Below are 23,725 nucleotides of genomic sequence, written 5' to 3'. Positions count from 1 at the left end.
ACTGAACCCAAACTAGGTGTCAGTGAGCAGGTTATTGCTGAGCTGGTGCTTAATAGCACTGTTGATGCCACCAATACAGTCAGCTTCTTTGTGCCAGAAAAGAAAAAAAAATCCATAAAAGGGCTCCTGAGTAGGACAGAAACAATGCTTCATATATCCTACAAATGTTCTGGCAAAGCAAGGAATTCAGGTGAGTTAAGAGAAATTGTTCAGCAAGAAAATAAGTTCAAAGTTGGAACTTACATGGCTGCAAGTTATAGTCCAACAGGTTTATTTGAAATCACAAGCTTTCAGATAGCTGCTCCTTCATCAGGTGATGGCACCTGCACTGCACTTTCTTACTCTCCATTTTTCATCCCAACATTCAATCAATAGCTAAACTCGCTTGTCAATGTAGCCCATTGTTTTTGTAATACTAAACCTTGCTGAAGTTTATATCATCCAAGTAGATTTTATCTACTCTAGGTAAATAATCTGTGAAAATTATAATTCTACCTTGTGTGTCACGATCACTTACATTATTGTTGTCCAGCCCTTAATCTTCTAGATTCTGGCCCTCATGACTTTGTACCTCATGGAGGTCGAAGGTGCCTCTCTTATTTCTATCAACCTCTCAAAGTCTGAGATTTTCTAATTAATTCTGATTGAGAAATTAATCTTAACAGTTTCACTGACAAGTTTCATGTGTGCTATGTTACAAAACAAAAATCACTATTATATTTCATTCACCCTTCCTGATATAATATGCTAAATCTTTTGACTTAGCTTCTCTCAGATGGTCTTAAATGTGCCTCAGCCTCTCAATTTTCTCGAAGGCCGCAGTCTTAATGGAAATTCATCTCTATGTATGCAAACCTGCAAAAACAATTGAACTCATAGTAACAACCTCACTAGCAGGGAGATTATCATACAGCCCAAAAGACTTATTTGTGATGTTGACAATGGATTTATTGGGTATAATATGAAGCATTCCACTGGTTGAAGTTCTTGAACTACCAGCTCAGTGCAATGGTCAACTTGCTGTTGATTAAACAATGCTTTATGCAGCATTTCATCAGGCACCTCATTAATCATTTCAGAACCTATTGCTGAAAAGATTTTCAGCTGCAGTCTTCACTGTCATGATTTCTATTTTGTCACATCTCTGAACTCATCTCTAGCAGGTTCCCCTATCAATCAGAAAATTTGATGTCTCAGATCCACTCCCTATCCATAATTTTGGATATAATAACCTTTGTCTTTACTAAGGACCATTGCAGAAAGACTAAACTTTGCTGCTGAAAAATGTGGCATAAGCTATTTCTATTATGGCCCTTTATAACCATGAAAGGAAGTGGATGCCTGATATAATGTGGGTGTTGGAGTCCAAGAAATGAGACTGCATTATAGTTGAATCTCATTGCAACTGGATGATTACGTACTGTAGTATATTTACTTCCAGCCCGAGAAAGTGATTACTGAAAGGTTAGTGACCTCCTCCCCCAAGCCACCACCCCCACATTATTCAGTGTTACCTCATTTTAAAATCCACAAAATGTAGGATTGAGCAGAAGTTTGAAAAGAACAGCATTTCCTTTAAGCAGGAAGAACCAAAGTCCCATATATATTACCATAGCTGTAGCAAACGACAACTTGTGCAGGTAAACCCATCACTTTTTTAATCTAATGGGAAGCTATTTACTTACCCTGTTTTCAGAGTTTTTGCATGAGCATAACTAATGCATCAGTAATAAGTCCCCTGTACTATAAGCAAATTTGCTGTATATTGATTTGCTTTGTACGAGACTTCCAGTAGAACACTTTTTAAGTATTCATTGCTACTGTAATTGTAGTTTTAAATTTGAATTTATTTTCCTTAACTTCTAATCTTCACCTTTAGAAATCCATCCTCTATCATTTTAAATTCTAGAAGTCAATAAGTGAAAATTGGAGTGGCACCTATCTTTACATGTATCTGTTTGCATTTATTTTAAGCATTTAGAGAGATACATTACAAAAGCACAACTCCTAACCCAACAACCACAATTTCCATCTGTCCACGTATAGAATACATAATTGAATCATAAACTTCAGTCCCCTGCTGAGACATGGTCACTGGCTGTGGAGGAGTCCTTGTTCTTGAAATAGATGGAGACCCCAGTCTAAGAAGTAGGTAATTTAAACCTCTCTGTTGTGATTAGCTGCCAATTGCGAGATGCAACAAGTCTGCAGCTGATTCTGGAAACGACAGAATAAAAATTCAGGACAGCAGTGAGCTATACGGTTAAGAGACTCCTATGGTTTCGAAGGGGCCTCAAAGCATTGTGGACCAGAGCACAAATGCCGAAGAACAATTTACAAAATAAATACAACCTCCTACATCACTGATGCTCTGTCAATCGCTGGTGGACAATGTGTTTGTCCGTCCCTGCCTCCCCTTCAGCTGGTGCTCGTTTGTTCAGCAGAGTGTCCTCTGCCAGCCTCTGCTCCCCACGTGATGTCAGCAACCTGCTGCCAGTCAAGACTACTAGCACTGTTGACAAATACACAACTTTCAGCTACAGCAGTGGCAACTCTGTTTTAGATTACCTACAGTGTGGAAACAGCCCTTCAGCCCAACAAGTCCACGGCGACCCTCCGAACAGTAACCCACCCAGACCCATTTCCCTCTAACTAATGCTATGGGCAATTTAGAATGGCCAATTCATCTGACCTGCACACCTTTGGATTGTGGGAGGAAACCAGAGCACCTGGAGGAAACCCATGCAGACACGGGGAGAGTGTGTAAACTCCAAACAGTCACCCAAGTTTGGAATGGAACCTGGGTCCCTGGCGCTGTGGGGCAGCAGCACTGAGGCACCGTGCCGCCCTGTTGTATAGTTGTGTTAATCTCCCCCTCAAATGAGTTGATCAGTGGATCCACAAGTCCTGATGCCCCATCACTGAATCCATTCCTGCTGCACTCCAACACTGCATGTTTCTTGTGCCAGTCAACTGAAAATTTAAGACTTGCTCCTCTGGACTCTGTTCATAAGCTCAACTAGCAATTAACTGTTAGCATGGAGGCTTCAGAATTCCTCTGCCCACTTTAAAATTTGCATCAGATTTGACAGCGTGGCTGCCAGCCCATCTCTTCAGGATTGAAACTTTCAAGCACACTCATCCTAGCAAATGACTGAAAATCCATGTTATTGCAACTACAGAGTTAAAAACTGAAGTTAACTGTGGTGAGAGGGGAGGTGGTCATTAGATTTAGAGACAATGCATGGATGGTGTGGTCAGCAGTGGAGGAACAGTTGCCCAAAACATTTGTAGGTTTTGAAGAGAGAATTGATTGAACGTAGTGTCTAATTTAGGGTGTGGCATAGGCCCTTTGTGGTGTACATGAATACAAAGGCCCTTCAACCAACCATGTTGTAGCACACTACCCAAACTTAAATGGCATAAAATAATTCTGATTAAAACCATTTTAAAAGAAATCTAGTATTTTGTAGGAATTTATACAAAAAGTAATTTACAATTGTTAAGTGTCAATCGATTAAAATTTCAACAAAACAGACTGATTACTGCACAATAATGTAGACACAAAATAGTTTATTCTTTCAATTATCCTCCTTAATTAAAAATGTCATTGTCAAACATCAAAAATAAAAAAATCAACTGCACATGCAAAGATACAATTTGTACGAGAAATAATATCTTTTTCTCCAATGTAAATGTCAATCAGCTGAAGTCAAAATGTATGCAAGACAGCTAAATCTTTGGGAATAAATCATGTATTATGTGTCAGTCAGTACAATCAACTACTGGTGTGATATTTACTGTAAGATTTTTTTCAAAAATAATTTGGTAACGAAGATTTTGTCACAAGGTTTTCTGCCCAACAATGCAAACAGATGGTCCTTATATCAGAGCATTTACACAAATTTTGTAACTTTTGCATTTACCAAGAGATGGACAACTGCTGAAAATGAAAGACTGTTCCTTTGAGCAGAGTGACAACATCAAGACTCTGATCAAATATAGTCCTAATATGAAGATTGAAGCATGACTGAGCTTAAGTGCATTTCTTGCTACAGACATTTCTATTTCCCCATATCTTCCAAAATTGAACAGTGCTAATCATCTGTCTCCAGTCCTTTGTACTGAGACTGCCCGATCGCATTTGGTTTTATGATCCTTATTAGCCATCACAAACAGATGAAAGCTTGATACTTGAATCAATCATATTGTTTAGCTCTGCAATGTCAGACTAGCAAGCTCCTTCTAAAGTCGCTGTAAATTCCAGACAAACCAACTGGTAGGAGTCGTGAGTAAGTTATATTTGCTTCCTTGTATGGATCTATATAACCCCATTCAGCAACTAATGAAGTTGAGAACTTGCTGTTACTTTCCTTGATGCAGTTATATTCTACATATCAAAAATGATTGTTGATGAATCCAACTCCAGGCTTGGTGAATCAGTTCACAGCAATACAGATGGCAGCTTGGTGATGCAAAAAGTCAAACTGCAAAATCAAGAGTCAAGTGTAGAAATTTTATCCTCAGTTCTGAGGAAATTAAGGTGAAATACAACAAATCAAAACAGCTCAAGCTTTCTTTAAATGACTGTTCACCTACAACTAAACTCCATGTAGAATTTGGTTCTTCATGACTGCTTTGCTAAAGCTCAAGCATTTAGGCTGGATCATAAAATTAATCTAAGAAATATTTTATTGAAGAGGTTTGACTTGAGGAATTTGTCACAAAGCAATGAGAAATGTCCCCACTGACATTGATATATGAAGAATCACCTTATTCATTTCCCACCAAAAATACACTACATTGTGTACAACATAATAAATACATTACTAGTTTATATTTTAACTTTTACCACATGCCTCAAAGTGCTGAGTAGTTCAGTCTACCAGATATAGATGTAAACCTAAAGGTTAAGAATGAGGCTAGTAACCATTAAACTAAGTTGCATTACGACCAACAATAAACTTCAGACAACATAATGATTGAACACTACTGTTGTTTTTACGATTTCTTGCAAGTTCAAAGCTTTTGAGGCTGAAAAGGAAGTTTTTTTCTGTGCAAAGCTTAAACACAATCCATTTAACAGCTATACAAGTTTCAACATGGCCACCAGTTTTAGCTAGCAATGCTCTTATACTTTTGAGATAATACCTAAAAATTCTGATTCACTTTTTACTGGTTCCTTGGGTCAAAATAAACCAGTAATATCAATTATGTACCATCTTGGCACAACTGTTTCAAAGTGTTTTCTGCTGTAATACTCAGAATCCTGCCCACAGGGTTGTGATCTGTGTATGTATTATAATCAGTTTAAACAATATGTTCCAGGTACTTTTAACTTGGTACAGTTTTACTGGAAAATTCAGTCACAATAAAGTGAACTGGGCAGGTGAATGTATGCTATACAGTAAAGGCAATTCAAAACCTGTCTGACGATTTAATTTGACTGCTATAGTGAAGACATGTTTGATGGATTTTCTTCTAAATAAGAACCAGTAACATTTAAGAGGTCAAAAATAATATCAATCGTCATTGCAGTTCTACTGAATTTTCTCAAAGTATGTTAATGTAATCAGTAAGTCTTTTTTTAAACATAAAACATTTCTGGCAGAGAAAAGGTTATTTCCAAATGGTGTGCTTCAGGTAGCCTAGGGGAAAATACACTGTCTCTTTCACATACTCAGTCTGAAATCAAATGCAGTGGAAACTATTTCTTCACAGTTCAGAAACAGCAACATAACAGTTCAACAAGATTTAACTAGTTTTCTTATCAGACAAGCTCACAAATATTAAACAGATTCTGTTTCCATCTTCCACCATATCTCAATAATCAATCACGTATCAGTTTTAAGCATAACTTGGTCTGAATGATGTTTAATGTTTACAAAATTCTATGCAGAGTAAGCTGGATTTGCACTCCTGTGCATCTTCAGTTTAGCAAAATAAACTAGGCAGTAGATGCAGTTTCCACAGTTGTTGTAAAATGGACTACATGGAACAGATTAAATCTAAGACTGAAAGGAGGAAAAATAGATTAGTAATTGCAGGTCACAATGGCAAGATAATCCAAATACATACTGGTGCAATTTTTAATTGGTTAATTAACAATAGATTAGGGATAAAATTTCAATTTCATGAGGAATTCTACCAATAGAGATGTTTTATTTTAACTTGTAAAGTTACATTATTTTTCAATTGGAATCTGAAGGAGGATCATTGGGCTGAAGCGTTAACTGTTTCCTCCCCACAGATGCTACCAGACCTGCTGAGTTTCTCCAGCTATTTGTTTTTGTCTAGACAGATGTTGACTTTGAAAAACATTCAGAAGTGTAATTTCAAATTTAATGTGTCATTCAAATACAAAAGGTCTTGACTGGCCCCAGCTTTTAAGATATGAATGCCACAAGACAGGATTTTGAACTAACCTTAGCACCCAACTCATTTAGAAAGTGACTTTCAATTGCTGGAGGTCACATGAAGAAACCACCATATTTTCTGTTATTTTTAAAAATCAGCAAAGGACGCTTACAAAGAATCCACCAAACCAGTTACAAGTCAACCAAGAAGCTAAGGCAATAACACTAATACTGTGCAAGTGGGAAACGGACCACCCCCACCCCCACCCCCACCCCCTCCCCTCACCTGTTTCAACTTCAAATTGACATAAAACACGGGCTCTTGGAAATTCAAGAAGCCATACATCTTATTAAGAACAGCCTGCTTTTTCAAAGTTTTACGTCTAGTTAAACCATCAACTCATTGTTGAACCATCTGGGAGATACGTGAAATAACAAATAACTTTCTGAAATGTTTTAAACAGAAAAAGCTTACTTTTGCGATATTACAATGAGACGATCATTCAATGGGGAAAAAACATACACATTAACAATACAATGATCGTGGGTAGTAAGAAAATACTGAAATTCTGACTGCGACAATGGAAAAATAGCAATTAAACGTCTCTAGTAGCTTGTCAAGTTTCTCAATTAATATTTCAATGGTATCTATTCAGTAAAGTCCCAAATTCAACTTCCATGCTGTGCCGAGGTTTCAGATTTTAGTCAGAGCAGCAGGGTCACTTCTTCACCTATAGTGGCCATAAAGTGAAAGCTTTTTTAAAATTTGCTTTTTGCTAGACCTAGTAACATAACTTAATGTGATTTACCTTTTTTCAAAATCTGCTTCTATAAGTTGCTTTCTCAGTTGATTAATTGAAAAGCTGAGAAACACAAATATTCTCAATTCTTCTTCACAATTTAGTGAGCAGAAAAGCCGCAAAACAGATCACAATTCAAAGGACTACATCTATGAGTGAAAGGTGTCACTTGTTTATTAGTGATCAGAATTGGATCAAGTAATCAAGATGTAGCTTGACCACAGCATTGTAAATCGAACACAACTTCTCTTAATTTGTACACTGCAGGCTGATACAGACTAGCTTTAATTTTCTTCAATAACTGATGATGTTGTACTCCTACACAATTGCCCTGGGGGAACCTACGAGAGGGAAGTGAAGAAAATCAGCTGGGGTCAAGGTTCCTGAACTTGATCATTATCTCTGCTAGAAGCACTTGTCGACAAGTAGTGAGGTCACACTAGGCTTGGCAGCGAAGTATTCTCTTGATCTGTTTCGTCACCTGCTGATTTTCATTAAGGATGGACACTTGAGGAAGGTAATGCAAGGCTGCCATAATTGAAAACTCCTAAGTTCAGCATCTTTTGGAGAGATAGAGAAGTAGTATTTGACTTCTAAAACTTGTGATGTTTAGCAATGATAATTAGTCAACTGCAAAATTACACTATGAGTCTGGAGCTTGAAATCACATGGAGAAAAAATTTGTGTTCTACTGCAATTGTTTCTTATATTTCATATCAGCACAGTAATATTTTTGAGACCTACAGGCAGAAAAATAGGAACTTTATTACAGAATGTTGGTGCAATGTTGTTCTGCTATATATTGTCTTCCAAAAGAAAATTTACAAGCAGGAATTGAGGGAAATTGCATCATCAACAGGTGTGGGCAGGATGTTAAGAGCTTGAGGAATAAGATAAACCAGGTGTGGGCACAGATAGGCACATAGGATTATGATATCATAGCCATGACTGAGACTTGGCTGAGACAGGATAGGCAGGTCAATACGCTTCGTTTTTTTTTTGTCTTCAGATGAGATGGAGGGGAGTACAATATTTTCAATTATAGCAGTAAACAGTGTCCAGAAGAATCTTTAGCGAGTACATTGAAAGTCCAACAAACTAGGGTCAGTTCTGGTCCTAATATTCATAAATAAGTCAAAGAAGGTAGAAGGTGTATAAGTTGGGGATCATTTTGGAGATAAAGACCATTAGGATAGTCATGAGAAAGGGTAAGGATAGTGCAGAAATATAAGTTCTGAACTAGGGAAAGGCTAATTTTACTCAGCTAAGATGGCCAAGTGGACTGGATGCAGATACTTGCATAAGGTACAGTGTCATAGCAACGAGAAGCATTCAATGAGGTAATGGCGAGGGCAAATATGTTCCTGTAAAGACAACGGGTGGGATGAGGGCTAGGGAACTCTGATTTCAAAGAACATAAAGGTGAAGTGGTGCTGATGAATTCATAGTATTTGATGTGGTCTACATGGGGGTAGCATGGCTTTTAATAAGGTTGCTTATGGCAAACTAACCAACGAAGTATGATATCCAAGACATTGCAGCAGGTTGTATCCAAGTTTAGCTGAGAGGCCGGATGCAGAAGGTGATCGTAGAGGGATGTTTGTGTGACTGGAAGTTTGTTTCCAGTGGGATTCCACATGCCTTGGTGCTGGTACTCTTGTTGGTTATGGTGTATATTAATGATTTGAACTTACAAGTAAGAGGTACGATTAAGAGGCTTGTGAATAATACAAGAATATATAGGAGTAATGAGGAGACAGCTGTAAAATACAGGACAAGGTCAACAAACTGGGCAGAGCAGTGGCAAATGGAATTCAATCAGGAAAAATGTGAGGTAATGCACGTGGGGAGATTACTATATGAATGGTCAGACCATGGAAAGTATCTGAAGATCAGTCGGACCTTGGTGTTCATATCCATGGATCACCGAAGACAGCAGGGCAGAGAGATAAATTCATAGAATCTCTACAGTGTGGAAACAGGCCATTTGGCCCAACAAGTCCATACCGACCCTCTGAAGGGTATCCCACCCAGACCCATTCTCCTACTCTATTACTCTACATCTCCCCTGACTAATGCACCTGACCTTCACATCTCCCAATACTATGGGAAATTTTGCACAGCCAATTCACCTACTTGCACATCTTTGGATTGTGGGAGGAAACCAGAGCACCCAGAACAACTCATGCAGACATGGGGAAAATGTGTAAATGCCACGCTGACAGTCACCTGAGGCTGGAATCGAACCCAGGTCTTTGGCGCTGTGAGGCAGCAGTGCTAACCACTGAGCCAACATGCTGTCCCTAACCACTGAGATAAGGTTGTTTAGAAGGCATATGAAATACTTGCCTTTGCTGGTTGAGGCACATAATACTACAGCAGAGAGGTTACACTACAATAGTAGTGTTCTGAAGTTAACAAAGGAAATTACATTGGCATGAAGACATATTTGGCCCAAATAGATTGGTCAGGAAAACTAAAAGACAGAATGAGCAGTGGCAGATGTTTAAGGAGCTACTCAATTTCTCACAACTAAGTGAGGAAGAAAGATGGTAAAGAAGGGGTGGGGGGAGGGTGGTTAAAAAAGTGACATGGCTAAACAAGGTGATCAAGGACAACATAAAGTCAAAAAATAAAGTATATCATAATGCAAAGGCTAGAGGCATGCTGGAATACTGGGAAACTTTCAAACATAAACAAAGGGATACTAAAATATTAATAAAAAGAGCTAAAGGAAATTATGAAAGAAAACTAGCCCAAAATATCAAAAAGGATAGCAAAAGCTTCGATAGGTATATAATAGGGAAGAGTGTCACTAAGGTGAACGTTGGTCCCTTGGAAGATGAAACTGAAGAGTTAGTAGAGGGGAACACTGAAATGGCAGAGATGCTAAATCAATATTTTTGCCTCAGTTTTCACGGTGAAGGACAATAGGACCGTGAGGCTATAGAAAGGGTAGAACTTAGAACAATCAACATCAATAGGGAGAAGGTACTCAGTAAACTATTAGGATTAAGGGCAGAGAAGTCTGCCAAGCCTGATGTCTACATCGTACAGTATTAAAAGAAAATGGAGATTTTCCAAGAGATACTGGATCCATTGGTCACAACATCCCAAAAATTCTCTGAACATGGGATAGATTCCAGTAGATTGGAAAAATGTTAATGTAATGCTCTTATTCAAAAAGGGAGGGAGGCAAAAATGTGGGAAATTATAGACCAGTTAGTTTAACATCAGCTATGGGAAAATGTTAGAATCAATTATTAAGGAAGCAGTATCAGGACATTTGGAAAGTCAAAAACCTATCCAGAGACAGAGTCAGCATGGTTTTATGAAGGGCAAATCATATTTGACTAATTTGCTAGAGATCGTCAAAGATGTAACAAGCAAAGGGGATAATGCTGATCCTGTAGATGTAACATATCCACACGTCCAGAAGACATTTGAGAAGTTGCCACACAAAAGGTTAATTCATAAGGTTGGATTGTATGGGATTAGGGATAATTAATTAACTTGGATAGATGACTGGCTGATAGACAGAAGACAGAGTCAGGATTTTTTTTTGTCTGGATGGTAAGTTGTAACTAGTGGGGTGTCACAGAGTTTGGTCCTTGGACCCCATCTACTTACAATCTACATTAACAACTTAGATACATGGATAGAAGGCTCGGTAGCCAAATCTACAGTTGACACAAGAATAGGCAGGATGGTAAATTGCAAAGAGGAAATAAGAATCTTATAAGAGGTGCAATAACTAAAGCATAGATTTAAGCTAAGAGGGGGAAGACAAAAAGGACATTTGAGGACAATTTTTTTTCACCCAGTGCTAGGTGTCTGAAATGCACTGCCTGAAAGGGCTGTTGAGTCAGAAACTCTTAACATTTAAGCAATACATTATTTAGAAATTCACTTGTTGCCATCAATTGCAGGGTTATAGGCCAAAACTGGAAAATGGGCTTAATATAATCAGATCTGTATGACTGGCACAAACACAATGGACCAAATGGCCCCTTCAATGCTGTAATATTTATACATATATGCATTTTAAGTGATAATGATAGTATATATGACCACTAATGGTGTTTCTATCATTTCACAAGTAAATTGTGAAGGCATTTTTTAGCACAATATTCCTTTTGACAAGAATGCTTTTAAGTTAAAGGATGTTCAATTTATTCAAAAACCTTTAATACTGTGAAATATCCATGCACTGCATCTCAGTATCAAATATTGCCATAAGATTCATTAACTATTCCAATAGAATAAAAATCATTTTTGATTAACAACATTACCTCCCCAAATATGCCAAGTCTGCTATCTGGTTGTGGTAGCTTCCCTCCTATTGGAATTCGTTCCCAGAGCTGCAGCAATTGTTCCCCAACCTGTGGCTCCAATTCCTGGACATAAAAGTACAAAAAAAGTCTATTCTCTTGATATTTTAAGCCATATGTTATCTGGAGCAGTAGATAAACTTAGTTTCAAAAATACTGCGAGGCAGGTAGAGAATATTTGAGTACAATCAGAATCAGCATCACATTCACCATCCAAAACTCCACAAACATTGTGCTCCCAAGTTACAAACACACACTGGTGAGCAATAGGTTATTCTCATACTTGGAAACTTCCACACCAGAAAAAAATGCTGACAACAGTCTGTAGAGAGTCAGAAACAATTCACATTTCAAGTCAAAGAATTGTGAAAGGTTAGAAATATAATCAGTTTTAACCAGGTGAAATGGAGAAGGGTGCAAGAACAACAAAAGGGAAGATCCATGATTGGCAGGAAAACAGATTAGATTAAAGTAAAACAAATGGGTTGCTAACATCAGACAAGAAAAGGAAGTGGTAATAGTTCCATGGCATACCTCAGCCAATCACCCTTTTGTCTCTGATATACATCATTTTGTTCATATGGACTGTGGCATTCTTCGGCAAGAAGTCTCTTTTCAGCAATAATCAAATAATGTACTACCAAGGTGATCCACTTTTTTTGTGAATCAAGTTAGCTGTGTAGCATATGGGTAGTTCGCTTCCCAAAATTATACTGAATATATTTTTCACCTTTTAGGTTAAGATTAATGACAAGCTTAGTTGTCATGTACTTTTGCCAACAATCAAAATAACAACTATTTAAGCAAAGTCATTGTGATCCAACAGCATTCATCTTAAATTATGCTTTCATGATTTCAAAACAACTGCTCCAACAGAAAACATTTCAACTTTTATTGGAAGGTAGGAGATCTCAAGAATTTCTCCTCTCAGTACTATAATCAAGTAAATATTACATTACATGATATAGCAAATGTAAATATTTTTGCAGTATCTTTGCTATTGGATAAATTACAAAAGAAATACTTCAATGATTAGAAATCTGACAAACAATATACATTTCCAGTTCAAATTTGAGTTATGAATATTATAAAAGACTGAAGTTATACATGAACCTTACAATAAACTCAAGAATATGTTATAAGATGGAACCTAAATGCCATGAATGGTTTCACACAGCCCAGCAACCTTTTCAATCATGATGTGCAGATGGACCAAAATATTGACAGCCTCAACAAAAATGGGCAATGCAGCATATTTAGAAAGAACCCAACCTAAAATTGAAGTCTGCAGCAAAGCTCTGTTCATTTACAGAATTGCAAAAATGGCAATGGTCCACAACTAACATGAAAATTTCAAAAAATGTGATCTGAAATTTCAAATCACAAAGTAAAGGAAAATACCGCAGTGTACCAGTATGACTGGCATCAAGCTCATGCTTATTCAGGTGCAACTCCAGTGAATAGAACATTTATTCAATAATAAGTTAAGCAACTTCTAAGCCATCAAATTGTGCAACCAGTTAAAACCAGAAAACATGGAAACACAGATCAGAGAAAATGTGTCAAAGTTAATCTGAAGAACACACTAAAGCATTGTGACATATTGTGACAAATACAGCCAAATATTGTGCAATCTGAAAACTTATCCTACAGAATAGCACAGGACACTGAGAAACTAACAGTTTTAGCAACAAAAATGTGCATCACTACAGAATCGGTGACCAGATCACTAGCAGTTATCAAATGCATATAAATAACATTAGCGATAATGACATATAATTATTACAATATTCCTACAACCAAGCAATTTTTTTTAAACCTATGTTAGGTTAGATTAGATTCCCTACAGTGTAGAAACAGGCCTTTCGGCCCAACAAGTCCACACTGACCCTCCGAAAAGCAACCCACCCAGACCCATTCCCCTACACCTAACACTATGGGCAATTTAGAATGGCCAATTCACCTAACCTGCACATCTTTGGATTGTGGTAGGAAACCGGAGCACCCAAAGGAAACCCACGCAGACACGGGGAGAATGTGCAAGCTCCACACAGACAGTTGCCCGAGGCAGGAATTGAACCCGGGTCCCTGGCGCTGCGAGGCAGCAGTGCTAACCACTGAGCCACCGTGTGTTGTGAATATTACTACAGCTGGGAAAATATCTCAAATCACCCTACATTATTTTACAGCACTTAGATGTTCAAATACAGAGTTGAGTGTGTTGTTGGAAAAGCACAGCAGTTCAGCCAGAGCCCTTCATGATTTTCCTGCTCCTTGGATGCTGCCTGACCCGCTGTGCTTTTCCAGCAACACACTCTCAACTCTGATCTCCAGCATCTGCAGACCTCACTGTCCCCTGTTCAAATACTGACCAGAGCATCAATAACCACCTCAGTTCTTAAAGCAATGGTGTACACTTCAAATTCAACTTACTGATCAAATTAAACTATTTTCTTTCCATTACTAACTGTTAAATATACAAGATTTAAACAGAATAAAAATTGTTTTTTCAGCAATTTTTGTTCTTATTTGATTTCCAACATCTGCAGTTGTTTTTGTTTAGTGAATAAAAATTGAGTATGTCTTAGAAATCAAAAATCATTCCAATGCAAAAATTGAAACGGATATGGAACTACATAACTTCTAACAATTCTTCTGTAAGAAAAATATATTGGACATATATTGAAAGGTAAATTATATACCTGTCCATCTCTGCTTATCTGGACTTTCTTATTATCATTCCATGGGTTCAACAGATGGTGGGCATATTGGAAAGGCAGGCTTTCCTTTCTTATCCATTCAACTCTGAACACTCCTCCTAGCCCAGCAGACCCCCACTCCTGGCTTCTCTCCCGTCCAATCTCTGAAATCATTCTGGCAAAGCCCTAAAGGAAACAGTAATTTTTAATTAATGAGAAATCAATTTTAACTTTACAAATTACAATGTTTCACAGATCAATTCACATCCAAATTATGGATGTCTTAATGTTTCAGATGGCACAGTTACTCTCAAGTCACGTAGAGTGAACACTTGGGTTACACATTCAGTGGAATCTTATTGCCAGATATTACTTCTGATAGATAAAGAACTAAGAGTCAAACTATCAACCCAATTCCCACTTTATTTCTAAAGAACCCAGTAAGAACTTTCAGACATTGGCTATCATTAAAGTGGTCTCCAATTTCTAGCCACATAATACACTAAAGCTTAAGTTTTTATAAAGCTCAAATACAAGGCTTGATTACTGCCTCTATACTTGGAATGCTTTTGTTAAAAAAAAATTAGCTCTGACACATCTCAAACAAAAAGGCTGATTTGATAAGACTATCTATCCAGCTACCAGCTCTGAAACTTAACTGTATTCATGTGACTACAATTGAGCAAAATAGACTGGAACAGCTAATTCTGGGTAAATCTATGGCAGAACAGTGAAGGGATTTATCAAAATGGAACTGGCCTAACAAGTTCTCTTTAGAATGAAATATAGGAGCAACAAGTCAGAGAACCCTGGATGTCTAAGAATATTCAGGACTGGATAAGGAGGAAAAGAGAAGCATTTAATAGGTACAAAGGAAGAAAATCGCAATATCACTTCATTAATACTGTAATAATATTCATCACTTCACTGGCATTCTAAAAATGCTTCTTGTTATCCAGGATACTCAGGTCGGTTGATGTATAAATTACTATTTATAAGGTCAGAAGTGGAGATGTTTGTCAATGATTATACAATGTTCAGCACCATTGGCCACTCCTCTGATACTAAAGCAGTCATGTCCAAATGCAAAAAATCCCAGACAATATCCAGGCTTGTGCTGAAATGTGGTAAGTAATATTCATGCCAGATACATGCTAGACAATGTCTCACTGGAGATGGTCAATCAAAATATCTCATCAATCCTTCACTGTCACTGGGTCAAATTCCTGGAATTTCCTCCCTAATGGCACTGTGGGTCAACCCACAGGAGGTGGACTGCTCACTACCACCTTCTCAAGGGCACTAGGGACAGGCAAGAAATGCTGGCCAGCCAGCCATGCCCACATCCCACAAAAAAATAAAATAAAGTCTAACCAGCACTCCTAAACATGGTACCATCACTGAATCTCCTATCATCATCCTGGGGTTGCTACCCATGTTTCAGATGAAACAATTACTCTCCAGTCTTGTGGAGTGAACACTTGGGTTACACATTCAGTGGAGTAGAAACAAAAGCAGGTCAGGGGTTTGGAATACTGCAGCAAGTAGCTCACCTCTTGACAACCCAAAGCCTCTACACTATCTACAAGGCACAAATCATGCACCCCACAAACCTGTGTGAGAGCAGATCAACAATATTCAAATACCTGACACCAACCATGACAAAGCAGTGCACTTATTTGGCACCACATACACAAATATCCAGTCACTCCACCACAAACATTCAGACACTCTACCCCCATCACAAACAATAAGAGTCCCAGTACTGATCCTTGTGGTATGCCACTAGACAAGCCTCTACCCCCACTTTGTCTCCTGACACTAAGCCAGTTTTGGATCTAACTTGCTTAATCACCCTGAATCCCCTGTGCTTTTATCCTCTTTATCAGTGTCCAGTCTCAAAGGCTTTGCTGAAATCCACATAATCTTCTTCAACTATACTGCTCTCATCTACACATCATCACCTGCTCAAAAAATTCAAATTTGGGAGGCAATGACTTCTCCCTGACAAACCATGCTGACTATCCCTGAACAAACCTTGCCTCACAATGATGCGATTCTTTTCTCCAGAATCTTCTCCCTATAGTTTCCCTATCAATGGTGTGAAACTCACTGGTTTGTAATTCCCTGGCTGAAAAAGTAGAACATTAGTTGTCCTCTAATCTTCTGGCACTTCCCTTTCTAAGTTTACGCTCACACTTTCTATACTCCACTATGGCCTCCAATTTTTATTTTTAAAGAACACACATGGAACATGGGCATTGTTGGTTAAGCAAGTATTTATTGCCCATTCTTAATTGCCCCTGAGAAGATGGTGGGGAGCTCCCGCCTTGGACATCTGCCGTCTATTTGCTGTAGGTAGACCCACATGTCATTAGGGTAGAAATTTCTAGATTCTGAATCAGCGTTGGTGAAGAAACAGTGAAACAGGTCATTCTACTATAATGTGACTGTTGTGTTCCTCTGAACCTTGCGCTACAGAAAATTGCTATACCCATTCAGTAGAAAATTTTCATTATTCAAACATTCACTATTCATTAAAGCATTATAGCCAATTTGTGCTGACAAAACGTGTGTAATAGCAGAACGACCTGTATATTCCCAAGTCAGGATGGTAAATGGCTTGGAGAGGAATTTGCAGGTGGTGGTGTTCTCATACCTACTGCCCTTGTCTTGTTAGATGGAAATGGTCGTGAGTTTGGTGGGTGCTGCCAAAAGATGTTTTGGAGAATTTCTTCAGTTCATCATGTAAATCGTACATATTGCTGCTACTGAGCATTGGTGGTAGAGTGGGCATTAAAAAACGCTGGCAGGTAAAATTAGGGAGAATCCCAAGATGTATTGTAAAGCTATCAACAGGAAGAAGGTAACCAGACAAAGAGCAGAAGCCATAAGCAACCAAGGGAGTAATCTGGGTTGATAAGGACATTTGCACGGTGTCAAATGAGTACTCCACATCAGTCTTCATTTTGGAGGAGGAGGAAGGTGGTATAGAAGAGGGACTGTAAAGTTCTTTAGCAGTTTGACATAGATTAGATTAGATTTCTCCAGACCCATTCCCCTACATTTACCCCTTACTAATGCACCTGTCACCGTGTGCATGACCAATTCACCTAACCTGCACATCTTTGGATTGTGGGAGGAAACCCACGCAGACATGGGGAGAACATGCAGGTCCACACAGTCACCAGAGGCTGGAATTGAACCTGGGTCCTTGGCGCTGTGAGGCAGCACTGCTAACCACTAAGCCACCGTGCCACCCCTAGGGAGTGAGGAGGTATTGGAGGTTTTGATAGGCTTTAAATTGGACAAATCCTTAGATCCGGATTAGTTGTATCCCAGGTCACTTTGGGAGTGGAGAGAGGTTCTGACCCAAATTTTGAATTGCTGAACAAAAGGTAGACGAGAGATGGGGCATCCAAATACAACAAGATGTGACCAGCAAGATGTGAATGACTCATTCACTTGAGAGTGGGTGACACCACCAAAACTAAATGGATGTCTGCAACTGACCACTATTCTCAACAATTACTGATGACTATCTGGACATTTATTTTTATTCATGTCCATGTGGGCATCACTGGCTCAGCCAGGTTTTATTGCTTTTGCAGCGAGTGATTAGCTGCCACTTGAATCAGTACAGTTTGTGCAGTGTAGGTACAACCCCAATATTGTTAAAGGGGACCTTCAAGTTTTGACCTAATGACAGGAAAGGAATGTTCCACATCTACATGATCGTGGTTTGGAGGGAAATTTGGAGGTGGTGATGTTCCCATGGATTTCCTGTCTTGCCCTTTTAAGTGGAAGGAGATTCCAGAGTTGAAAAGGTACTGTCCAAGGAGCCTGGATGAGTTGTTGCAATGCATCTTGTAGGTGGTACACGCTACTGCTAGTACGTGAAGATAGAGACAGACTGAATATTGAAAGTGGCAGAAGGAGTGCCAATTAAATGGTCTTTATCCTGGATGATATGAAGCCTCTTGTGTTGTTATAGCTGCACTCATCCAGGCAAGTGGGGAATATTCCAACTTGTGCCTTATAGATGGTGGACAGGCTCTAAGGAGGCATATGGTGAGATACCTGCTGCGAATTCCCAGCCTCTGACCTATTTTCATTACCACCGTATTTAAATGACTGGTCCATTTAAGTTTCTGATCAATGGGAGTCTGCAAGATGTTGACAGTGGAGGATTCAGAAAAGGTAATGCCATCGATTGTCAAATGGCCATGGGTAAGTTCTTTCAGAGATTGTCAGTGCTCATATAGAGCACAGATGGAGCCTAGGAGAAAGTGAGGACTGCAGATGCTGGAGAGAGAAGAGAATGGGGTGCTGGAAAAGCACAGCAGGTCAGGCAGCATCTGAAGTGCACAAGAATCGAAGTTTCGGGCAAGAGCCCTTCATCAGGAATGAGGCTTGTGAGCCGAGGGGGTGGAGAGGCAAATGAGAGGGAGGTGGGGCTGGGGGGAAAGGTAGCTGAGTGTGCGATAGGTGGATGGAGGTGGGGATAATGGCGATAGGTCGGAGAGGAGGATGGAGTGAATAGGTGGGAAGAAAGATGGACAGTTCATGAGGCCAGTGATGAGTTGGAAGGTTGGAACTGGGGTAAGGCAGGGGGGAGAGGAAATGAGCAAACTCGTGAAATCCACATTAAAGCCGTGTGGTTGGAGGGTCCCAAGGCAGAAGATAAGGCGTTCTTCCTCCAGGAGTAGGATGGTGAGGGTGGGGCAATAGAGGATCCAGGACCTGCATGTCCTTTGTGGGTTGGGAGGGGGAGTTGAAATGTTTGGCCACATGGCAGGGGGTTGGTTGGAGCGTGTGCCCCGGAGATGTTCTCTGAAGCACTCTGCAAGTAGGCATCCTATCTCCCCAATGTAGAGGAGACTGCATCGGGAGCAACGGATACAATAAATGACGTGTGGAAGTGCAGGTAAAACTCTGATGGATGTGAAAGGCTCCTTTGGGCCTTGAATGGAAGTGAGAGGGGAGGTGTGGGAGCAGGTTCGGCAATTCCTGCGGTGGCAGGGGAAGGTGCTGGGATGTGTGGACCTGACAAGAGAGTCACAGAGGGAATAGTCTTTATGGAAAGCAGATAGGGGTGGGAATGGAAATATATCTCTGGTGGTGGGGTCTGTTTGTAGGTGGCAGAAGTGGCGGAGGATGATGTGGTCTATAAGGAGGTTTGTGGGTGCAAGGTGAGGACCAGGACCGGGGGGGGGGGGGGGGGGGGGGGGGAAAGAGGTGGTTCTATCCTTGTTGCGTTTGAAGAGGTGCGGTTTGAGGTACAGAAAGTGGATTAGGTGCACTGAAGAGCATCATTGACCACATGGGAGGGGAAATTGTGGTCTTAGGAACAGAAGGAGTCCATTCTGTTCCTACCTGTCAAAGCTCTAACTCACTGAATCTCTTCCCAGATCTTGGCCCGTAGCCCTAGAGGTTATGGCAATGCAAGTGATTGCCTCAATAATGATTAAAAATTAAGAGTTTTAGACTCAACCTCTCATTCAGACAGTGAGCTCCAGACTCTCAACACCATCTGGACAAAAATATTTCGCTTCACTCTCCTTTTAGCCTTCTACTGTTACCTTAAATCTATGTCTTTTGGTTATTGATCCATTCACTAATGGAAAAAGTGCCTTTCTATCCATCCTGTATGTGCCCTTCAATTTGTACACATCTATTAGTTCTGTTCTCCATCTTCAATGTTCTAAGAGAAACACTCTAATCTATCCAATATTCTCTCAGAGCTTGTCTGCATCTTTTTTAATGCAATCACATCCTTCCTACAATATGGTGACCAGGACTACATGCAGTGTTCCAGCATGGCCTAACAAGCATTTTACACATCTCCAATATAACCTTCCTGCTCTTATATCCAAACTTCAGCTAATAGACAGGTATTCCACATGCCTTCTTAACCAGCTTAACTAACTTCCCTGCTCCCTTCAGGGACCTGTGGATTGCACAGCAAGGTCCCTCTGATCTTCAATACCTTCTAGGCCGTACCATTCATGGAGTCCTCTGCCTTGTTTGCTTTTTACAAGTTCCATCAAATTCATAAGTTGCATATTATCCAAAAAGTTTAAGGAATCAGGAATTACTTGTTGTAGAATATTCAATCTCTGGTTTACTCTTGTAGGCACAGTATTTATTTTGCTAGTTCAGTTATAATTCTTATTAATGGTGGGGATTCAGCAACACTGAATGACAAGCAGAGATGCTTATAATCTTTTTTGTTGGAGATCATCATTACCTAAAATTGAGTGTGATAAATGTTACTTGGCAATTACCAGTCCAAATATTTCTCCATGTGTGAACAGACTACTTCATTACTTGAATTACTTGAAACTACTACATTACAAATAGAACTGAGCACTGCAGGGGAAATTTCCACTTACAACTATGTGATGGAGAGAAGGCCATTGATGAAGTCAATAAAAATTTTAGGTCTATGAAACGATCTTAAAGAATGCCTGCAGTGATGTCCTGTGCTCAGATGACTGACCTCCAAAAAGCAAACAAACTTCTTCAGCTAGGTATTATTCCAGCTAGTGAAGAATTACTCCAGATTCTGTTTTACTCAGGCTCCTTAATGCCACACCTGGTCAAAAGCTGTCTCAATGTTGAGGGCAAGTGTGACTGTCTTATCTCTAGAATTCAGCTCTCTTGTCCATATTATATCAAGGCTGCAATACAGTTGTCTGGACAGAACCCAAAGCATCATCACATGATAAAGGAGCAGCACTCCAAAAGCTAACACTTCCAAATAAAGTTGTAGGACTATAACCTAGTGTTGAGAGATTTTTAACTTTGTATAACCCAGTCCAACACCGTCACCTCCAAAACATCATTAAGCAAATTATTCATGAGTATATTCTTCATTATAGCACAATCAACAAGACCATCCAAAACATTGCAGCTGGGGGTGTTGACTTGGGGGACACTAGCTTAGTGATAATGTCGCTAGATTACTGCTAGAGAGGCCCAGGCTAACGCTCTGGGGACATGGGAAGTGGGATTTAAATTCAATTAAGAAATCTAAAATTTAAAGATAGTCAGACCCACCATTGCTGAGACTATTATCGATTGTTGTAAAAACCTATCTGGTCCACTAACATCCTTTGGGAAGAAAATCTGCTACCCATACCTGGTCTGGCCTACAAACAACTCTCGACCCAATTTTAAAGGTCCTCTGAAATGCCTAGCCAGCTATATAGTTTGAAAGCAATGTGGGGTGCCTCTATCACATAAAATAAAAAGGAAAAACAATTATTGCACAATGTAGTATTTTCACAAGTACAATGAAGCTGAAGCAACAAATGATTTAATATATTGAAATTTCAACCCAAGGAACAATAAGTGAAACACACAATTCACAACCAGTTGTTGTTTGTTAAGGACCTAAGATGCTTGATTCAAGAAATTAAGAAGAGGATTTAAGAGAATATTACAGAAAACACAGAGCATTTCTTCACTAGCAACCTAAAAAGAGAATAAATATACAGCTGTTGAATATTTCCATTATTTTTTTTTACCTGGAAGTGCCCTGATCCTTGCACAGAAAATACCAGATACACAATGCTGCTTTCCCAAAATGCACGGTTTAGTTTACGTTCATTGCTGGGTGTAGTGGACCAGATTCCCTTTTGTTGAGAAATCTCAAGATTACGAAGATTGCTGCTCTTCAAAATGAAAAATCGTACTGGTACATTTGGCCTCGGCGATGGAGATTTAGAGCCCTAAAATAAAAAGCAATACCACTCTTATTTTTAAAATCTTTTTGCATCTTGTTCTAAAATCTCTTCAAATTCTTGGCTGGAGATGACCTGAATCATATCTCAGAAGTTTTCCAGTATTTGCCAAAGTAGATTGGCTGACAAGAGACAAAAATCCTTCATCCCAGACAATCATAATCGTAACACTCAAACGTTTTACTCACGAAGTACTCAACCCATTTAGCTGCAAAGCTGTCTGAAACCAAATTGCAGTAGTACACCATTAAATTGAGAACACTAAAACTGCAAAGAACAGAGCTCCTAGGAAAGCTTGCAACCTGTAAACAAAAGTTAAATTATTTTCACAGTACAACACAATATAAGTATGAGAAGGGTTATAATCCCAGCTGATCTTATTACAGGACAAATCAGATCCCAGTCTGAACCCTGCTTTGATCGATCCTTTTTTTGGTTTTAATGAGATGGTCTTGAAACATAATTATGCAGTGCTGCAGACTTGGTTCTAACAATTAAACAAACTTTTTATACAAATGGTATGAAGATAGAAGACAAATCAAGATTTTAAATATAACAAGTTTAAAGATGTGAAAACGCATGGTAAAATACAATCCCACAAACATCCTTTCACAGTACTCAGACACCAAAAAGAATTCCCTTCTCCACCATATTTACACAGCTTAAATAAATTGATGTTTCAATTATTAGTGTCAAGAATTTGATAGCTTTTCCTGTGCAATTGAACGTAGACTTTCTCAGCTTCAAATAATACCTTAGGGTTTTAACCAAACACTTCTGGTCTGGAACTTACACTCTAAACTCCTTACAATGAGGTAATCTATTTCTTAACAGTTCTAAACTATCTTTCTTCTTCAGGAGAAACTAGCTTATACATCCGGCTTCAAACACAATTTCTGAAAATTAAAAACTAAAAGGTTTCTTGAAGCTGTAGGTATTTCCCCTTTACCAACACTAGAAAGAAATTTCAGATCCTTCTGAAGCTTATTTATGTTGCGCAAAAATTCTTTCAATGTAAACAAATTCCCATGAGACTCCAACAACATTCACTCTCATACTGCTTTTTTAAAAAAGAAGGCATCACAATGGCTCCAGAAATACTTACAAGCTAATCATTAAACCGTTTCATAAACATAGATAAAAATCCCCCATGGCACAAGTTCAAACCCTCCAAAATAAATGGTAATAAATGAATCGTACACCTTGCATCAGACTATCTACCTTAATACATTATAACGAAACCCTCTTCAATATAAAAAAATCACAACAACAACCTGTATTTAGACAGAACATTTAACATGACAAAATGTCCCAAGATACTTCGCAGGAGCATTATAAAGCAAAACACACACTGCAACATAAAGAAATGTGTTATATTCCAAGGTATATCTTAAAAGAAAACAAAAAGCTAAAAGGTGTAGTAGTGTAGGGAAGGTGCTCCAGAGTTTGAGGTCTTGGCATGTGAAAGCATGCCACCAAAACTGAGAATATACAAGAAGCCAGAGCAGGAGAACACATATCAAAACACGATATTCTAGGTCTTGTCGATATAAAAAAAGTGGTGGTGTTGAGTGTTTTGAAACGCATTAAAGGTAGACAAGTCCCCTGGACCTGATGGAATCCATTAGAGAATACTGAGAGAGGTAGGGAGAGAGGAAGGAAATTGCTGGGGCCTTGTATGAAATCTTTGTATCCTCTTTAGTCACAGGTGAGGTCTAAGAGGACTGGAGAATAGCTAATGTTGGTCCTTTGTTAAGAGGTGCAACAGGGATCATCCAGGAAATTACAGTG

General features: G+C 39.0%; 1 protein-coding gene across 7 annotated transcripts in view; it reads right to left on the bottom strand.

Moving 5' to 3' along the window:
* Positions 1 to 3,593: 3,593 nt before the first annotated feature.
* Positions 3,594 to 23,725, bottom strand: part of ythdc2 (YTH domain containing 2) — a 153,289-nt gene continuing 133,157 nt past the window's right edge. For 6 of the 7 annotated variants that reach the window (XM_072583916.1, XM_072583906.1, XM_072583933.1 and 3 more), the window contains exons 28-31: positions 21,719 to 21,922; positions 14,190 to 14,372; positions 11,449 to 11,553; positions 3,594 to 4,487 (exon numbers count right to left, since the gene is read on the bottom strand). In XM_072583916.1, the coding sequence (XP_072440017.1) occupies positions 4,440 to 4,487; positions 11,449 to 11,553; positions 14,190 to 14,372; positions 21,719 to 21,922 (540 nt within the window). In that variant the 3' untranslated portion in view covers positions 3,594 to 4,439. Of the gene's footprint in view, positions 6,015 to 11,448; positions 11,554 to 14,189; positions 14,373 to 21,718; positions 21,923 to 23,725 lie in introns of all 7 variants that reach the window. The other variant, XM_072583964.1, reaches the window with a different exon arrangement.

This window comes from Chiloscyllium punctatum, chromosome 2 (assembly GCF_047496795.1).
Source record: "Chiloscyllium punctatum isolate Juve2018m chromosome 2, sChiPun1.3, whole genome shotgun sequence".
NCBI lineage: Eukaryota > Metazoa > Chordata > Chondrichthyes > Orectolobiformes > Hemiscylliidae > Chiloscyllium > Chiloscyllium punctatum.
This window is presented reverse-complemented; position numbering and strand designations above follow the sequence as displayed.